Here is an 18,705-nt window from a genome sequence, read left to right as displayed (position 1 = left end):
CAGCTCTTTACAAGCTTCAACTGCAGCAATGAACTCTGCCTCAGTGGTAGATAGTGCAACACACTTTTGCAGCCTTGACTGCCATGCCACAGCTCCACCCGCAAATGTTACCACGTAACCCGAAGTAGACTTGCTAGAATCAGCATCTCCAGACATGTCAGAATCAGTGAAACTGACCAGCAAAGGCTTCTTACCTCCGAATGTAATCTTCAATTAGAAGTCCCTCTGAGATATCTCAAATCCACTTCACAGCATTCCAATGTTCTCTTCCCGGATTGGAGAGAAACCTGCTGACAACTCCAACAGCGTAGGCTAAATCCGGTCTTGTACAGACCATGGCATACATCAAACTACCCACTGCAGAAGCATACGGAACCTTCGCCATATCTTCCTTCTCCGCATATGTCTTCGGACTTTGTTGACTGCTCAGTCTTAAGTGTGGAGCAAGAGGAGTACTCAACACTTTAGACTTGTCCATGTGAAACCGCTTAAGTACTTTTTCAATGTACTTCTCCTGAGATAAGTGAATCAGCTTCTCACCTCTATCCCGAACAATTCTCATACCAAGAATCTGTTTCGCTGGACCCATATCTTTCATGGCAAAGGACTCACTGAGCTGCTCTTTCAACTCCTTAATTTTGTCCATGTTCCTGCCCACAATCAACATATCATCGACATACAGCAACAAGATGATAAAATCATCCTCACCGAACACCTTCACAAATACACAATGGTCTGAATCAGTCTCTGCATAACCATGCTCCCCCATAACAGACTTGAACTTCATGTACCACTGCCTTGGTGCTTGCTTCAATCCATAAAGGCTTTTCTTCAAGCGGCAAACTAAATTTTCTTTACCCTTTTGCACATAGCCTTCCGGTTGTTCCATGTAGATCTCTTCCTCCAAATTACCATGAAGGAAAGCAGTCTTCACGTCCATTTGCTCAACCTCTAGATCAAGGCTCGCTGCCAATCCAAGTACAACCCGAATGGATGACATCTTCACAACAGGAGAAAAGATTTCATCATAATCAATTCCCTTCTTTTGGCTGTAGCCTTTCACAACCAATCTAGCCTTGTGTCGAGGTGGCAAATTTTCATCCTCATGCTTAATTCTGTACACCCACTTATTAATCAAAGCCTTCTTGCCCTTAGGCAATTCCACCAACTCAAAAGTATGGTTCTCCTCAAAAGAATCCATCTCCTCATCCATGGCTCCAAACCACTTATCCTTGTGTTCATCCTCCAAAGCTTCATCATAGCTTTCAGGCTCTCCCCCATCAGTAAGTAATACATACTCACTAGGATCATACCTTGTCGACGGTTTAAGACCTCTCTCGGATCTTCTAACAATAGTAGGTTGGTTCTCAGCAGCTGGTGTCTCACCATGATCGTCACCATGATCACCACTACCATCTTCATGTGCGGGAGCATCTGCACTGGGTGTATTATCCTGAACCTCAACCTCAACCTCACCATCAACCGATGTAGAAGGAGTAGCCTCTGTATCGATCAAACCCTCAAAAATCTGAGTTGGCTTTTTGGACTTGTCAATGTCCTTAATCGTTTGATCTTCCATAAACACAACATCTCTGCTCCTTACGAGCTTCCTCTCAACGGGATCATAAAATCTGTACCCGAACTCATCATGACCATAACCGATGAACACACACTGCCGCGACTTCATCTCAAGCTTCGATCTATCAACCTTGGGAATATGAACAAATGCCTTACACCCAAAGACCCTCAAGTGACTGTAAGAAACATCCTTACCAGTCCAAACCCTCTCTGGAACATCACCATCCAATGGAGCACTTGGTGACAAATTCAGCACATGAACCACCGTGTTCAAAGCTTCTGCCCAGAAAGTCATCGATAAGCCTGACTGTGAGATCAAACATCTCATCCTCTCGACAATCGTTCGATTCATCCTTTCAGCCAACCCATTTAACTGTGGAGTATGAGGTGGCGTGAATTGATGCCTTATTCCATGCTCTTTGCAATAAGCATCAAATGGTCCAAGATATTCTCCACCATTATCACTGCGGATACACTTCAGCTTCTTCCCCGTTTGTCTCTCAACCAATGCCACAAAGTGCTTGAAATATCCCAGCACCTGATCCTTCGTCCTCATAGGAAATACCCACGACTTCCTTGAATGATCATCAATAAAAGTCACATAATATGATGCGCCACCAAGAGATCTTGTCTTCATTGGACCACACACATCTGAGTGTACCAAATCCAGTACCTCGGGTTTCCTAGAAGGTGTGGAAGACTTGAAAGATACCCTGTGTTGTTTTCCCGCAAAGCAATGCGAACACTTCTGTAGGTGCAAACCAGAGATTCCTGGAATCACCTCATTCTTAGACAACACAACTATTCCTTTCTCACTCATGTGACCGAGTCTCTTATGCCATAGCTCCATGGCATTATCATTCTCCACCGCATTAACAACATCTTTGGAGACCTTAGCCTGCATCCAATAGAAAGATGAAGACTTCTCACCTCGAGCCACAATCAAAGAACCGCGAGAGAGCTTCCATTTACCACCACCGTGTAAACTGAAATAGCCCTCATCATCAAGTCTTCCCGTCGATATCAGATTCATCCTAATATCAGGAACATGCTTAACATCCTTAAGCACCAGCCTAGTACCAAGACTAGTCTCCAAGCAAACATCACCAATGCCAGCAACCTGAGCCATCGCATCATTCCCCATCTTCACAGAACCATAATTACCCGTAGTATAGGTAGAAAACAAATCCCGCTGTGATGTAGCATGAGTAGTAGCTCCACTGTCAATCACCCAACTGGTGTCCTGGCATGCGACATTAATGGCATCACCCTCAAGAAGAATGAGAAACTGATCTTCGGTGAGAGTCACCCGATCCACTTTTTCTTCTTGATTTCCTTGCTGCTTGTTTTTCAACTTCCAGCAATCCTTCTTCATGTGCCCTTTCTTATGACAGAAGTAGCACTCCATATTAGCAAATCTATTAGACTTGCTCCTGCTCCTGTTCTTGTCTCTCTTGGGATCTCTACTTGTACTTCTCCCCCTTGACTCAGTAACAAGGACATCTGAACGCGAACTGCTAGCATTCGACTGCCTTCTTGCTTCCTCATTAAGAACACTATTCTTCACTGAATCCATCGAAATAACACCTTCCGACGCAGAGTTACAAAGAGACATCCTGAAAACCTCCCAAGAGTCCGGTAAAGTACCGAGAAGCCACAGACCGTGAATCTCATCATCAAACTTGATGCCCATATCAGACAACTTGTTGAGCAATCCCTGAAACGCATTCAAGTGATCTGTCATCGGAGTCCCCTCCTGATACCTCAGCTCAATCAACTTCTTGATCATGTACATCTTGTTGTTTCCGGTCTTCCTAGCATATAACTGCTCCAGCTTCTTCCACAAAGAACGAGCATCCGTCTCAGTCTCAATATGATGCAACACATTATCATCTACCCACTGCCTTATCAACCCACACACTTGGCGATGCTGCAGCTTCCACTCTTCATCCGTCTTCTTCTCAGGTTTCTGCTCCTCGAAGACTGGAACATGGAATTCTTTAACAAAGAGCAAATCCTCCATCTTGCCCTTCCATAGATGATAGTTAGCACCATTCAAGCTTATCATCCTGCTCATATTTTCCATCTTTAACACAAGCAAGCAATAACAACCCAAAGTTATCAAAACCAAAGCTCTAAAACCAGAAGCTCTGATACCACTCTGTTGGGGAAAGACACACGGCGCAGCGGAATGTCACGGTCGTGTTCCCCTGACCTTGTGCGAACCTGTGAGGAAAATACTTCGACGATGGCAAGATATCAAAGTTGCGATAACTAAATGAGACACACAATTTTTACGTGGAAAACCTCCTCGATGTGAGAAGGAAAAACCACGGGACCGTAGTCCACTCAAAAATCCACTATATAAATGGTATGAGTACAACCACGTCCTCCCTGTTCAACAGCCTGAACAGAACAGAGAGTCTAGCTACAAATAGCTATCTCCAACACAAACAACAACAACAAGAGAGCAACACAAAGCTTCAAAACCGGCAGCAACCAAACGACCTCAGCTCACAAAGATTCCGGCTTCCAGAAACTAATCCAACCATACAAATCCAAGATAAACAAGTCGACAATATCTCTGCCAAATTTCAGCTCAAGAAGAGAAGATCTCACCGTTGGATTTACCAAACACCCAAGACTGTCCCGCTGAAGAACTGTGACGACCAGCTTCACTAAAACCCAGACAATAGAAGATCCAACCGTTGAAATCCAAATCCCTTCGGTGAATCTCTAACCCACTGACTGAAGAAGCGTCCCACAAAATATCAGCCCGATCAAGTTCCGTTTGATCCTCCAAAACCAGTCTTGAAATAGCCTGACGAGTTTTCTCCTCCTTCTCTCTTCTTTCTCTCTTTTGTCTCTCTCTCTAAACTCTATTATTGTGAGTCTACAGTGCAAAGGGGAACAATACTAATTACTTAAGGTCATGAGAATTATTATGTCTCATGCCCACTTGGTTCTCTCCATCTAGGAGGGACCCAACAGCATTCTCTTCGTAAGTAAGGATGAGTAAATGCTCATCATGCTCATATCTCACTTTATATGGGAGTGTAGCACAATAGAAACACAAAAAGAAGTCACATTCGATACAGTTCAGAGTTTGCAATGTCTCTTTTCCGCACATTGAACATGGTCTGTATCTTCCATGTTCATTGCTAAGGAACAAAGGATGTGGGTGGCATTGATGGTCGAATGGTTCAGATATTGCAGCACATCGCACGTCTATGCTTATAGACTCAACCGCTTTGCTACACATATCTGAAACCATACGAAAAACGATCACAATATCCACAAAAGAAACAATTTTTGGTGTCACTCACTTGTAGAATAAATGGATAAGGATGGGTTATATGTTGTTTTGTTCGTGGAAGATTTGCACATGCTTCATGAAGTACAAAATCACACTTGGATTTCATACATTTGTAAATGTCACCACCATAAAATGGAAGTACGCATGCGTGACATCGTTCATCATACATAATATCAGTGGTCGTCTTTTCAAACTTCATGTGATGTGAATGACTGAAATGTTGTATGATTCCAGCACTTATCACTTCAAAAGAATTGAGATTTTCATATTCTTCTTCTGGTTCTTCCTCGAGTTCTTTTTCATCCCACAATCTCTCCGAATTGCACACTTGGAGTGCACTACATAAGGGCAATCTTTATTGCAAGAATATTTTCCATAATTGCCATCAACCTCTCTGACGACAAACTCCACATGACAATATTCTAGGACCAGAATATGTAAAAGAAAGACGGTGGTTATGAAGCGATATTCTTATGACAAATGGTAAGTAAATACAATTTTATGGACAACAAAATCACATTGAAGACACACATAGATGAGAAACTTGCTATCAACTACCCCACAAACGTCACATATCAAGTCAGCTTTTCTGGGAAAGTGGTAGAGGGTATGCTCATGTCTTTTATGATAGTTCATGAAGAGGGTTTTGTCGCGCAAACAGGATCCAAACTAAACTTACAAATAAAACAATAGTAAAATAAATTTGTAGGATAATCTCCACAACTTGAACTACAATAAGAACAAGTTGTTTTCTGAACATCGACACCAAAGGAAAAGGAAAAACCATATGTGAGAAGTTGGAGATGGTGTTTAGGGTGACAAAGAGATTTGATTAAAGGGGGAGACTCGACACATTCTTTGTGGTAGGGTACATTATTTCATTGCAAAAGTAATAAGTTGAACCAATTTCTTGGCATTGACAGGCACCACAAAAAGACTCATCTGCTAATACTTTGTTGTTGTACCAGTAAAGAGGTTAAGAAGGTGGCCAAAGTAGCTATAAGGTAAAGAGCTTTCTGGTACGGCAAATGGATAATAATGAGGACTGTCGACTATCTTAAATTTAGCATGTCTATCATAATTCGTGCGAGATGAGCATTTGTATCGCAAGGAAGGGCAAACGAGGATGATGGGTGGAGGAAGTTGGATGGAATCCATGGCTACACAAAAGATTTTCTTACCTAATATATATGAGAGACTAGAGTTTAGCTGTTCTGATTTGTGACTATAAATACATAAAATATGTATTTTCGATCAAAAAAATAAGAGCCTTAATATAAATATCTTATATAAAATTAAGCAGGTATCTTAAATATTGATAACTTCACTCAAAAATATTTTAAAGTATCTCATTTGAAATATTTTTGAGTAAAACTTTTAATATTTGAGATATACCATCTCACTATTATATTATTGTTTTTAACATTTTGTGAGATATCACATGTGAAACATTTTTGTGAGATCACATGTGAAAACGTCCCAATGAAATGTTATTTACCATATTTTAACCGGGTGTTTGTGGTCTGGTGGTAAAGAATTCACGACTGTTCCGCTACTTAGGTTCGAGTCCTGACCATTGTCAATTAAAATGGAGGTGAAAAAGACGATCCCTTTAGATGCTTTCGGCGGACTCTCCGATTTAGTTCCAATGAACGGTCATTAGATGATAGTCAGGTCTCTTTCAAAAATATCCAGGATCATAAAAAAAAATTACTTCACTGAGTCTTTATGAAATTCAAGGTTTTTAACTTTTTATCAACACAAATGGTCAAAGCATTTACGACCAGCAAATAGAGATTCAGTTGAACGGAAAGGTTTTACACTTTCAATAATATAATTAAAATTTGGCTAGCTCACATGTTTTTTTTTTGATCAAAAGCTAGCTCACATGTTAAAAGTTCATTTTAACTAATAATATGACAACCGACTTCGTTCGGTACCTTGTAAACTCCTTCATCCTTGTCACCAAAACAACCAAAATGAAAAACCATCTTATAAATTAAGCTAGCTGGATATTTCCAGAGTGGAAGAGGGTTAAGACTTACTTAGCTGTTCACTTCCACCGTATCTATTTGTGATATATATATGAATATTCTCTCTTACGATAAACTAAGTTGCGGTCAATTAGAGTTCAACTATCATCCACGACGCTCTCACTCATTTGCGTTTTGGGGATGGGTGATATAATGGTGTTTGTTTAATACACAATGAAGTTTGTGAGTGAGTAATTTCTGTTATTTTTATGATTTTGCGCACTGATGACTGAATCAGAACTTCGGATAAGCTTAGAGAATCGACAGTTTATATGGCTGGGGTTCCGGAAGATATCTCGAGCTCCCTACACTATTTTTTAGGGACAGTTCACAGATTCTCTGTTCTGTAATGCATACACTTTTCAGGCACTCCTAAAGAAAATAATTTAAATGGTCGAATCAAACCTTAAGAGAGTTGTCACCAGAGTCGATACAAATATTCAAATGATCCCTTTTATCTATATAGAAAAATAAAAGAACAGCAAATGCAATACATCATTGTTCTCCTCCACGACAAGCACAGCCACAAAAGCCTGTTTCAAATCCGGACATTGACATATGCAAAATAAAAAATCTGTCCCCCTTCACACCAAAATGCAAACTAAAATTTCCATCCCCTCAAATAAATATATGATCTTTTACTTTTTGTGTTTTAGTTTTCTTCCCCAAATCAGAAAAAGATTCTAACTTTGTATGAACAAGGAATCCAACTCTCTTGCACAAACTCAGGGTTCCGTTACTGGGACTGGCGCTGGAGTTTTGAGAAGTGGCTGCAAAGCTTTCACAACTATACTCATATTCGGTCTAAACTCTGATTCATATTGCACACACAATGCTGCCACCGCTGCTAGCTGCATTGCCCACATTACAGAAAAGTTTAGAGATTAAAAAAGGACAAGGCAATGTACTTCCAGTGATGCAAAAACTGAGTTATTTCAGTCATGGGGTGAAGACAAGTACCTTAGCTACTGATTTAGGAGGATATTCTCCTTTTAGCTTTGGATCAACACACTGCTTCACTTTGTCTTCACTGAGTCTCGGTGTAGCCTGCAATAATAATAAACAGCAAACTCCAGCTTATAAGAGAGGAGATTAAGACAGAGCAGGATACAGATTTGGACAGGCACTGATAAACAAAAAATACCCAGGTTACAAGACTTTGTTGGCCACGTGGCATTGTATGATCCACAGGTTTCCTCCCTGTCAAAAGCTCTAGTAGTACAACCCCAAAGCTATACACATCACTCTTCTGTGTCAACTGTCCAGTCATTGCATATCTGCAAAAATGGGAAGACACACGTGTTAGCTGCCTCGTCCATACTTTAATCTGGATGCAACAGAAGTTTTGACGGTTATAAGGAAGATTACTTACTCTGGAGCGTGATAGCCAAAGGTGCCCAAGACTCTTGTAGAATGAAGACGTGCAGCATTGTCAGGAGCTTGATTTGAGAGATTGAAATCAGCAACTTTTGCTTGATAGTCTTCAAAAAGAAGCACATTGCTAGATCTCACGTCTCTATGAATGACAGGAGGCTGAACCTTCTCGTGAAGGTATTCTAAACCCCTAGCTGCCTCAACGGCGATCTTCACCCTCGTTATCCAGTCAAGCGTTGGACCTGGCTGTGCACCTTGTACTCCCTTCCTACCTGTTATAACAACACATTTCAAAACCCATAGATAAAATCAATTCTATTTTATAGCACAAATGGGCTGGGAAGCTCAAGCATACCATGTAGAACGTCGTGCAGTGATCCCATTGTTGCAAACTCATAAGCAAGAACACGGAGGTTCTCATCGACACAATAGCCGACCAGCTGAATGAAATTCTCATGCTTCAGTCTTGAAACCATGGAAACCTAAGAAGACGCAAGCAATAAGATGTAAAGACAAGTTTCCCTGGGGAATTGAAGCAAAAAAAAAATAAAAAAAAGAGAGGTAATAACCTGACTCAAGAACTCGGTGTTTGTTTCAGCTTCAGGGGCTACATCGAGTTTCTTCAATGCAACTGCTTTACCATCACTTAGAGTTGCGTAATACACCCTTCCGTAAGATCCTTCACCAATAAGTGACTTCGATCCAAAATTTTCAGTCTTTTCTTTAACCTCTTCCACAGACAAGAGAGGAACTTCAATGGGAAGAGCTTCCTTGGGCGCCTCAGGTTTTGCAACAGCTTGTGGTTTTGGCTTATTGTTGGCTGCTGCATGTGTGTGACAAACAACCAAACGTATTCTAATTAGAAACATACAAAGCCTCTAGTACACAAACAGTAGGCACTATAACCTATTCCCAATAGATCAATAAGTTCAAGGGAAGTCTCTTGTCTGAAGCATACCTTGAGATTGCTGCCATTGAGTTTTCAGATGTTGCTCATCATTAGATACATCCGAATCTCCTGAACTACGCCCACAACAGATCCACCTGTGCATGCTTGTTCTCTTCAGAGCTTTTTAGTTCCTGAAATCGTTCAAAACCAAGTCAACATGTATGCATAAAAGAAACAATCTTCTACTATCTCGCCGCCATAATAGCATAATCACTTGAAACCTAAAGTGTTATATTCTCACAGGGAACTACTTCCTTGTCTCAAGTTAACTGTTTTGAGAAGTGATCCCAATATTATTCATGTATATAATACAAAACAACCTAACAAATCACAGTAACGCTTTTCCAAAACAGATCAAGATTGCAACTTTAATAAGCACAGCTTTTGTAACAAAACGTTGGTTAATCTCTTGAACTCGTAGGATTTAATAAACAAAAAATCCAGTTGCTACAAAGACAAGAAACCCAACAGCAATATTACAATCACAAAGAGACAAAAAAAAACTTTTGTCGGCAGATGATGTCGGCAATAGTCAACTTAATTAGCGAAATTGGATTCAAAGATCAGAACTTTCAAACAAGATGCGTTACCCAGATGAAAAATCTACTCGAATTAAAAAAAAAAAAAAACATACAGTGAGAATCGAGCTTGAAACGAGGAATGGGGGCAGAAACGAAATCGAATCAGAAAAGTGAAGTCTAAGTAAAGAAAGCAAAGATCGGTCTGACTTGAAAGGATCCAACAAGGTAGAAGATCGACGAGGGAATTGATCCCCTAATCTAAACAGATAAACAGAAGGAGTAAAAAATAATAATAAAGGAATAGTCTTTCTTTACCGGTTTGCACAAAACGTGTCTACGCTGAGACTTCTGTCGCTCTATTTCCAGAGGTTGCTTGCTTGCGTATGATTTGTCTCCTGTGAGAGGAGATGCGTGAGTTGAGAAGAAGGAGAGCTTTTGCTCGACAAGAGATGATGGGCAAACGCGGGGGAAGGGATATAAACCGGCCAAACCGAAAGGAAAAGCCTTAGCCGACTTTATTTTTTTTCTTCTATTCATTTTTTCTTTTATTTATTTTCCTCCTATAATTGAGTTTGAAACCAATCAGTCACCCTTTTTCTTTGTTGCTTTCTTCTTGTGTTTTAATTATTTGAAGAACAAAAACTCAGTTTATCTAATAAGTATTTAATTTTAAAATTCCAGATAACCTTTTTTTTTTGTCACTGATATTCCAGATAACCTAATCTACGTAAAATTAGTTTAGGAGTGTTATTCAATCATATATAGTTACAGAGTTTAAATCTAAACATAATCCACCGTTATTTGAATGACAATTTTAAATTTTATTTTTAAAAATAGTGTTGGTAAATCAAGTTTTTTAAATTTAGTGTTAAATCATCTTTTAAAGATTTTAGAGTTCTTTATATTTTAAATTTGTTAAAAAAAAATTAAATTGATTTTATTGTGGTGACTCATGAATAAGTGACTGAAATCAAATTTCAAAACACATCATATAGATTTTTGAAACCATTGATTGAATAAATTATTTAGAAAATTTCATACCAAATTATTATTAACATTAAAGTATCAATTTAAATCGCATTAAAGTAAGGTTGAATTCTGATTTTGATTAATTCCATTATACTATCCGTAATGCAATTCATTATTAGTGAAAATGGTTGACGTGTATCTGCTCTGTCATAATCACATTCATCCATTTTCTCTCATTTGGATTGAGCATGTGGTAATAGCGTTTGAAATTTCGGTCATATAATAATAGTCTCTGTAGTCTTGTGTTTTCAGTGGGATGATTGGTGTGTTCTCCTTTAAATAACACTAACAAAAGGAATAATAAATGATTCAGTTACAGGCAAATCATTCATCTTCTCTCAACTTCCAGAGCTTTCTGTCTTCAACTAACTCCTAACATCTCCTTATTATTACATACAGAAGCTCTCCAATGTTTAAAATCTCATTCTCTACGGTACGGTACAACTCCTTCTTTCCCTTCCTGTGTGTGATCGAAAGAATGACTTTCTTCACCTTATGGTTCTGCAATGAATGCTAGTAACAATATCTGTATGCCTCTTCAGATTATTCTGTTTGAGTCTCATGTGACCATCACTACTCTTAGGCCTTGGAGCTTCCATTTTCAGCACTCTTGTAGCTTCTGGAAACGTTGAACTCTTTCTCAAGCATCTGTTGGAACTTTCTCACTAGTCTCATCAGTTTCCGAGTTTCCGCTCGTCTCTACACCCCCTCAAGAACTCCCATGCTGGCGAGGATCTCTTCTCTCGACTCATCTGGATACTTCACTCTATAGTACTCCAACTCCATCTCGAGATCTTGTATCTCCTTTTCCCTGTCAGCCAAAACGTCGTTTGCTCTCTCAAGCGCATCGACGTCGTGCTCGGCTTGCTCGTCCATCATTCTCAGGTACTGCAACGCTTCCATCTGGAGAGCCGCTTTCTCCTCCTGCAGCCTTGTGATCATCGCCATCGCTTCGTTTGTAGCGATTGCCGACGCATTTCTTTCTTCCTCTAACTCTTTGCTTAATTCTCTTAGACATTTCTGTCGTACTCTAGCTGTTGCTTTAGCAGATCAACGAGACTTTCGCCCTCGATGTCGCTGCTGATGCTTGCAAAGGACTCCACGGATGCAGAGTTTTTTAGTTCCGGTGGTTCCTTTGAAGTGGATTGAGTTTCTGTTACCTTTGAGGAATCTTTGTCGCTATGTTGTAATGAGGGTTCTTGGCTGGAGAGTTTTGGTGACGTCAAAGGATCAGTCTCTTCATGATCATCTCCATGCTCTTCTTTAACTGAGTGTTCTTCTGTGGCAGAACCATTTGCATTGTTTGATGTCAACTGTTCAGAGGCTCCATTGTCCACATCATCTACTTCATGACTATCTTCTACTTCCTCACTGGATTGTTCTTCAGCTGAGACAGATACTTCTTTTGAGGTCAACGGCTCCGAGTGTTCGTTGACCTCATCCACTTCTTCATTACTGAAGTACTCTTCTGCAACATTCTTTTCATTAGTCTCTTTTCCTTCCTCACTAGACTGTTCATGTGCTAGAGCATCTGACGTTGACGGCTTGCAATCTTCTTCAGCTCCATCTTCCTCATTATCTGCAACAGAATCAGGCTGATGAGCAGACACTTTTTGCTCCATAGTTGCATCAGATTCTTCCATTTTCACATCCGAATCGGATATGTTTTGAGCAGAGTCTGCGGAATCATCATGCTCTTGAATCTGGAGTTCCTGAGAGGCAGAGTTTTCTCTAGGACTCAAAAACTCTCCACCAGAAGGAGATGAGTTGCCACTTGGCTCAGTTTCATTATCTGAAAGAAATAACTTCATATTAAGGAACAATATGACATGAATGCACGATCAATCCTTGGGAAAAACCGAATGAAACATTGGCTTTAGGCTCCAAAATATTTGAAGAAAATTACATAGACCCCAAAAAAATTAATTAAATTTTTTAATAAATCGCCTATGGCTTCCAAAATCTCAGGACCGACCTGCATGAATTCATAGATTTTGACTAGTGTATCATGAGGTAAACGTACCGTTTTGTGTTGATGCTCCTGCATTGTCCTCTTGAGGTAAGTCCAGTGAGAATGGACGAGCTTCACTCATAGTTATAAGTTCAAAGATTACAGATGCATGCTCTCCTAGTGGGACAGGTGGTTGGTCTTGAGTCTTATCTACAATCTTACGTTCATGCATGGGAGATCCGACGTTTTTATAATCTTTGTTCTTATCCTTATTGTCTTGCACATCCTGTTTACGCTTCGGTGTCTTCTTGTCTTCAAACGATGTCCTAGACCGAGACTTGCGAACACGTCTCTCAGGTGGCTCAACACATTGAAGTCAGTCATCTGGAGGAAAGCATCATCATCCGTAAACAAAAAGTCAGACTCCGAGCCGGAGTGAACCTTCAGCTCTGTGTATCCCGCATGAGCCACACCGTCGCTGCGGCTTCCAGCGTCGACATACTCGCCACCGCTCGTCGCTGGTCTACGATCTCTCATCTTCTTCAAACTCCCACCGCTTCCTCTTCGGGTAAGATGATGCCTCGGAGCAGGAATGTTAGGTTTAGAGTTTCTTCCACGAGAGCCTAACCTAATCAGTCTCTGCGTATGGTGCCTTGCCCTCCACGGTTTATCGCAGCAAGAACACGACCTAAGGTGAGCAGAGTGGCTTGTGGAGAGCAAATCATACCCTAGCTTCCCTAGAAGCAATCTGTTCACGTCTGGATTCGGACCGGTCGTTTTGGTGAAGGACAATAGACAATCGTTACACATTCCTCGGCAGTCGGAGAGCTTGTTGTCGTGGTTTAGACACGACATGTAAGATGAGACCTCTGATCTGTGGTCTCTGCAGATGAGCAGTCTCCAGTGGAGAGGATGAAGGATCTGGGAGCAGAGGAAACATGGCATCTGCAGTCTGCAGTAGCGTGCGAACCAGACGAGGAGATAGGAGAGGAGAGCGTCGATGAGCATGAGGAATATGAGGAACCATTCGCATGCTGCGTAGGTTAGCACAGGAACCTTTTGATCAAACATGACAGTTGGAACCATCTTTCAGACTGGTGGTGACAGTGAGTTCTGGAGAACATTAAAACTCATCACTTGAAAGCAAAATTAAGGGGCACAACTCAGAGTCTTGTGTCTGAGATTTGCATTTTCTTGAGCATTTGGAAGTGAAAACGTGAAAGATCCTAAACTTGAAAACTTGGCTTCAAGATTAATCGGCCAAACAAACTTGTTCAACGATTTGTTATTTCTGGTTTCCCTAAATTAGTGTACGTTCTTTTTTGGATGAAGAAATGGTCAACCGTTTTTTTTTTGAATTACCATACATTTTAGAGAATCTTTAAGGCAAGAAATATACCATTCGTTTGAAACACACAGGTAAAAGACTAAATCATAAACAGCAAAGACAAAGCATACTGAGTATTAAAACTGCATCACATATATGAACTACTCATAAACTCCAATAAGAGGTAGTTGTTGGTTTTAGTCCTGGTTGTTGGCAGAACTCCTACCAGTTAGTATGTGGGAGACCATAAGTCCTCTGCTGAAAGCTTGATTAAACAGGAGCCTTGTTTGAATCTCTGGACCAAAGAACATGGACATCATTGAGATAACAGCAAACAAGATGAATCCCATCATAAAGTCATATCCCCACGCTAATTTCATTACTAAAGGCCAAAGCCCTAGCCTTTGAGTTAGAGGCTTGCAGGCTTGTGAGATCTGCAATGAAAATAATTTAGACGTTTTATTAAACATCAATAACATTAAACAGACATTTGTGAACAAGATTACTTACAAGTAATAGTCCCCATCCGTTGAGAGGAAGAGGTCACCGAACGTTGCAAGATGAACAGCCGTGATACCAATGACAATTATCACGGGTGTCAGGAATACCACAAGTTTCATGGTCCTGAATGCGCAATGGGAGTTCGTCCCGCCTGGACTCGCCTCACCCAAAACCTGTGGTAGTTATATATCAAAAGTAAAGCCCTTTGTTTATATCTCAAAGTGAGAACTGTTCAGAAGCTACGTACCTTCACAATGAGCATAATGATGACACCCACGAACCATGAACCCACGTAGATCTGAAACATTACTAGAACTAGTTAAACAAAATTAAAAAACTCTCATAAACTGTAAACAAGAAAACATACACATATACTATGATTTTCTTCAAATGCAGTGAGCTGATACACGATCCCATAAATGAAGTCTGTGATAGCTTTGATGCAAGGGTCTTCATGTGATCCAGCAAGCTCAATCTGGAACATAAAAGACAGCTATGAAATTTCAATCTGGCATTTTGCAGCAGCTTGATTACACTCTTGTTCAGTGCCAAGCTCTTTTTTTTAACTCCTACCATGTAGTGTTAGCTAGCTCATTGCAGCCTTGATTCACTTTTTTTTTCATAGCATATATTGTTGAAGTTATTTGCATGAAGTTTATCTTGAATGTTTTTCTTGCTTTTTTTGTTGGCATGAAGTTGTTGACGTGTTCAGCAAGAGCTGCACACAATACATAAATTTCATAAACAATACGATACATGGCATACAATCTCGGTATTTGTGGGTGATGAGAATGGTATAATAAACAAGACAAAATGGTATAACAAATTTGTTAACTCTGGTTGTAGATACCAAAAGTCTAAGCGCCTCTGATGGTTAAATCCCTAGGGCCATTGTCATGGGTGTTGGGTTCGAACAAGAGATCTGAATTTTTATATCTTTCTCAAATTTTAATTAATTAGATATAGTAAATGTTTTAAATAGATTTTAGTAGGCCTGGGACTTATTATCCGAGATCCGGATCCGCTCCGAAAATAGGATATCCAGGGTGCCCGGATCCGAATCCGGATAGTAAAATCTTGGATCCGTGCAAACCGAATCCGGATCCGAATATCTTAATTTTTAGGTCCGGATCCGGATCCGTATTTTTAAAATACATTAAATTTTATATTTTATTAATATTTATATTTGATATATTAATATTTATACATGAATTAATCTTATAATATTATTTTTAGTTTTTACAATATTATAAACATATATAAATATATTTATAAATATTTAATTTATGTATTATATTAAAAAAAATTGTATTTTTTGTTAAAAAAATTATTTTTATTTATTTTGACGGATCCGAATCCGGATCCGGATATCCGCGGATAATAGAATATCGAGACGGATATCCGAAACCCGGATATCCGGAAACCACGAATCCGGATCCGGATATTAAATCCACGGATCCGACGGATCCGGATACCCTAAATTTCCCGGATATCCGGATCCGGATCCGGATACCCTAAAATACCCAGATATCCGGATACCCTAAATTTCCCGGATATCCGGATCCGGATCCGGATACCCTAAATTTCCCGGATATCCGGATCCGGATCCGGATACCCTAAATTTCCCGGATGCGACTCAAGTCTTGGTGAAGTGGGAGAATAAAGGTGAAGAGGAAGCTACATGGGAGTTTCTTTTTGATTTGAAGAAGAAGTATCCAAACTTTGAACCTTGTGGTCAAGGTTCTCTTGGAGGGGAGGATTTGCTATAGGAAATGGGAGTACACGTGTAAACGGAGCTGAGGAGAGTGTTATTAATCGACGAGGACACGTGTAGAGCATTGAACGAGCAGTTGAAAAGTTTGTTACGAAGATTAACGGAGGAGAACAGAATAAGAATAAAGGGGAAAAAGATCATTTTGTATTCATTCGAAAGTGTGTGTAATTTCTATTCGTCTTTCTCTGTGTAAACATTTGAACTTATCCTTTCGAAGCTCTTGAGTTGTTTCTACGTGTATACTCTTGGCTTTGGTGAGGTCGATTCTTTGTATATTCATTGGATCGAGTTTTACAATCTATATTGAAGCGTACGTTTTACTGTTACACCTAGAGCCGAATAGAAGAATGTAAATTTATACATTAAGAAAGAAATACAAGAGCTGTGTAAAATTCAAATCTGAGCAAAGTGATATTTTCATTTAAGCCACAAAAAGACCTGTCAGCTCTGACACTGAAAGTTCTGGAAGGTTGTAAGCCGTCTGTAGGAGTAGGCCAGAGAGGCATGGGCCCTGGGCCATATCCTAAATTCAACAAAAAAATATCTTTTATAGAAAGCAACCAGAATTATTATCTTTACCAAAAAAAAAACATTAAAAACCCTAAAAGAAAATGAAAATTTGGTGGTGAGAAGAGTCCAGTTCATTGTCATTAAGACGAGAGACTTCAGGGCAATGACAGAGGTGGATGCACTATGTTGTTATTTACAAATATTTGTTGCCCTTTGTAAAATAAGTGCACACTAGCTTTCTAAATTGATTCCAGTGATTAGGGTACACTACGTACGTACCTTCAAAATATCGGTTGTCTTCAAGAAACTTGAACAAAGCTTGGATGTTTTTCTCGTAATACTCGAGATAGAAATTCTGCATATCACGTGCATCACTAGGCCTCACTTTTCCATCCCCGTGTGTTTCATCATTCTACACAAAAGTGAACGAAGCATGACGAATAATGCAAGATAGACAAACTGGAAATGGAAAGGTTTTGTTGGTTTGGTTTACATATAGTTTTAGTCCAATACCAAAGAGAATTCTTAAACTTGAAAACATCAATTGGACAGTTCAAGGAGCAAACGATTAGCGACTCTTCAAGTGCAGCAAGCACACCTGATAGAAGCAACAACCGGTTATCTCGAGATTTTATAAAGATGAGAAAGTTATCGTGATTGTGATATTTGTTACAGAACTCACATAGGTAAGCAATCCGAGGATGTGTGGGATGTATTTTATGGGCCACGCGAAGGATTGGTGAGACCTCTGGAAGACTTGATGGCACGGCCTCGCTGTCGGGAAGATTATTAGCTTCAGCTGGCATCTTTAGATCCTAAACAAAATGATTTGATCAAATAATTTAGCCACACAAATGCAACAGCTACTCAGATATACCAATCCTATCTATTAAAATCAATGATTTGATGGACAAGTTCGGGACTTGGAGACGCAATACAAGATAGGTGTTCAGCAGAGAGAACCTAAAATTTAGAGATATTGGCAAAAGAAAAATGATTTTGATCCCGTATGTTAAAAAGTTCTCTTATTTAAAGCTCCACATGGGCAAAATATTTCCATCCAATTAAATTGACACATCAGATTCATGTCATGAAAACAAAAAAAGGGCCCACGTAAAAGGTTTCTATTCATGACACTTTGCCATTTTTTGGGTTAGTGTCTAGCCCATCTCTTCAGCCTGTTACTCATCAAAAATCTACTATTATTAATTTATTAGATTGATAATATTATTATCAAGAATCTGCTATTATTAAAATCTACTATTATTAATTTATTAGTGGAGGTTTATTGGTTCTACTATTTTAATAGATTTAGAAATTCTATTTGAATTTAGAAATCTTGAACAAATGACTAGATTTTAAAATTGAACAGATAGATTCAGAATTAAAAGATATATATTTCAAAATCAAAATAAAGGGATTTGGAGTTGAAGTTTTCATTATCGTCTCTTCAAATATATAATTTCACGGAAAATATGTACGTCATCTATTTCATCGAATATCCTTTTTCTTCTGAACTTTCTTGTTGTCCAAGAAATTCTGAGTTTGTGTTTGATAATGTATAAATTTGGCAAAAAAAAAATTAAGAACCTATCAACAAAACAGCAATGACGTATATATTTTCTCTCAGCAATTACCTATTAAGAGAACTGTGTTCTTCTTCGTATTTTTTTGTCAGCAATGACTTATCAACAGAACTGTGTTCTTCTCCATATACCTCCGGTCAGCTTTGACTTCCACATTCCGTCAACAAAACCTCCGACAGACAAAGCCATAAAGCTGAGTCTCTGGTGAGGAGGTTCTTATAAAATTTGGTCGTATATCAATCGACATTTTTAGGAA

At 39.4% G+C, this 18,705-nt stretch overlaps 1 protein-coding gene, 1 long non-coding RNA gene and 1 pseudogene across 5 annotated transcripts; all 3 read right to left on the bottom strand.

Moving 5' to 3' along the window:
* Positions 1–7,364: 7,364 nt before the first annotated feature.
* On the bottom strand, positions 7,365–10,262 carry LOC106442625 (PTI1-like tyrosine-protein kinase 2). Of its 4 annotated transcripts, none has more exons than XM_013884291.3 (8): positions 10,087–10,262; positions 9,260–9,381; positions 8,871–9,124; positions 8,657–8,783; positions 8,300–8,573; positions 8,072–8,204; positions 7,888–7,974; positions 7,365–7,778 (listed from the first exon to the last, which is right to left on the bottom strand). In XM_013884291.3, exons 2-8 carry the CDS (start codon positions 9,351–9,353, stop codon positions 7,653–7,655), a joined length of 1,095 nt encoding a protein of 364 aa, XP_013739745.1. In that variant the 5' UTR covers positions 9,354–9,381; positions 10,087–10,262; the 3' UTR covers positions 7,365–7,652. The 4 variants fall into 4 exon arrangements, with proteins under 4 accessions (XP_013739745.1, XP_013739750.1, XP_048630239.1 ...); XM_013884296.3 differs by having other exon boundaries at positions 8,871–9,121; positions 10,087–10,258; XM_048774282.1 differs by lacking the exon at positions 10,087–10,262 and adding an exon at positions 9,885–9,906.
* Positions 10,263–11,277: 1,015 nt separating this feature from the next.
* Positions 11,278–13,884, bottom strand: LOC111213912 (annotated as a pseudogene).
* A 2,899-nt stretch (positions 13,885–16,783) lies between these two features.
* Positions 16,784–17,850, bottom strand: LOC125603019. Its single transcript, XR_007335173.1, has 4 exons — positions 17,546–17,850; positions 17,357–17,461; positions 17,143–17,275; positions 16,784–16,876 (listed from the first exon to the last, which is right to left on the bottom strand). It is a non-coding gene; the product is annotated as an uncharacterized LOC125603019 (long non-coding RNA).
* Between the last annotated feature and the right edge of the window lie 855 nt (positions 17,851–18,705).

This window comes from Brassica napus, unplaced genomic scaffold, assembly GCF_020379485.1.
Source record: "Brassica napus cultivar Da-Ae unplaced genomic scaffold, Da-Ae ScsIHWf_3063;HRSCAF=3870, whole genome shotgun sequence".
Taxonomy (NCBI): Eukaryota; Viridiplantae; Streptophyta; class Magnoliopsida; order Brassicales; family Brassicaceae; genus Brassica; species Brassica napus.
The sequence above is the reverse complement of the archived record's forward strand: the minus strand, read 5'-3'. Positions and strand labels throughout refer to the sequence as shown.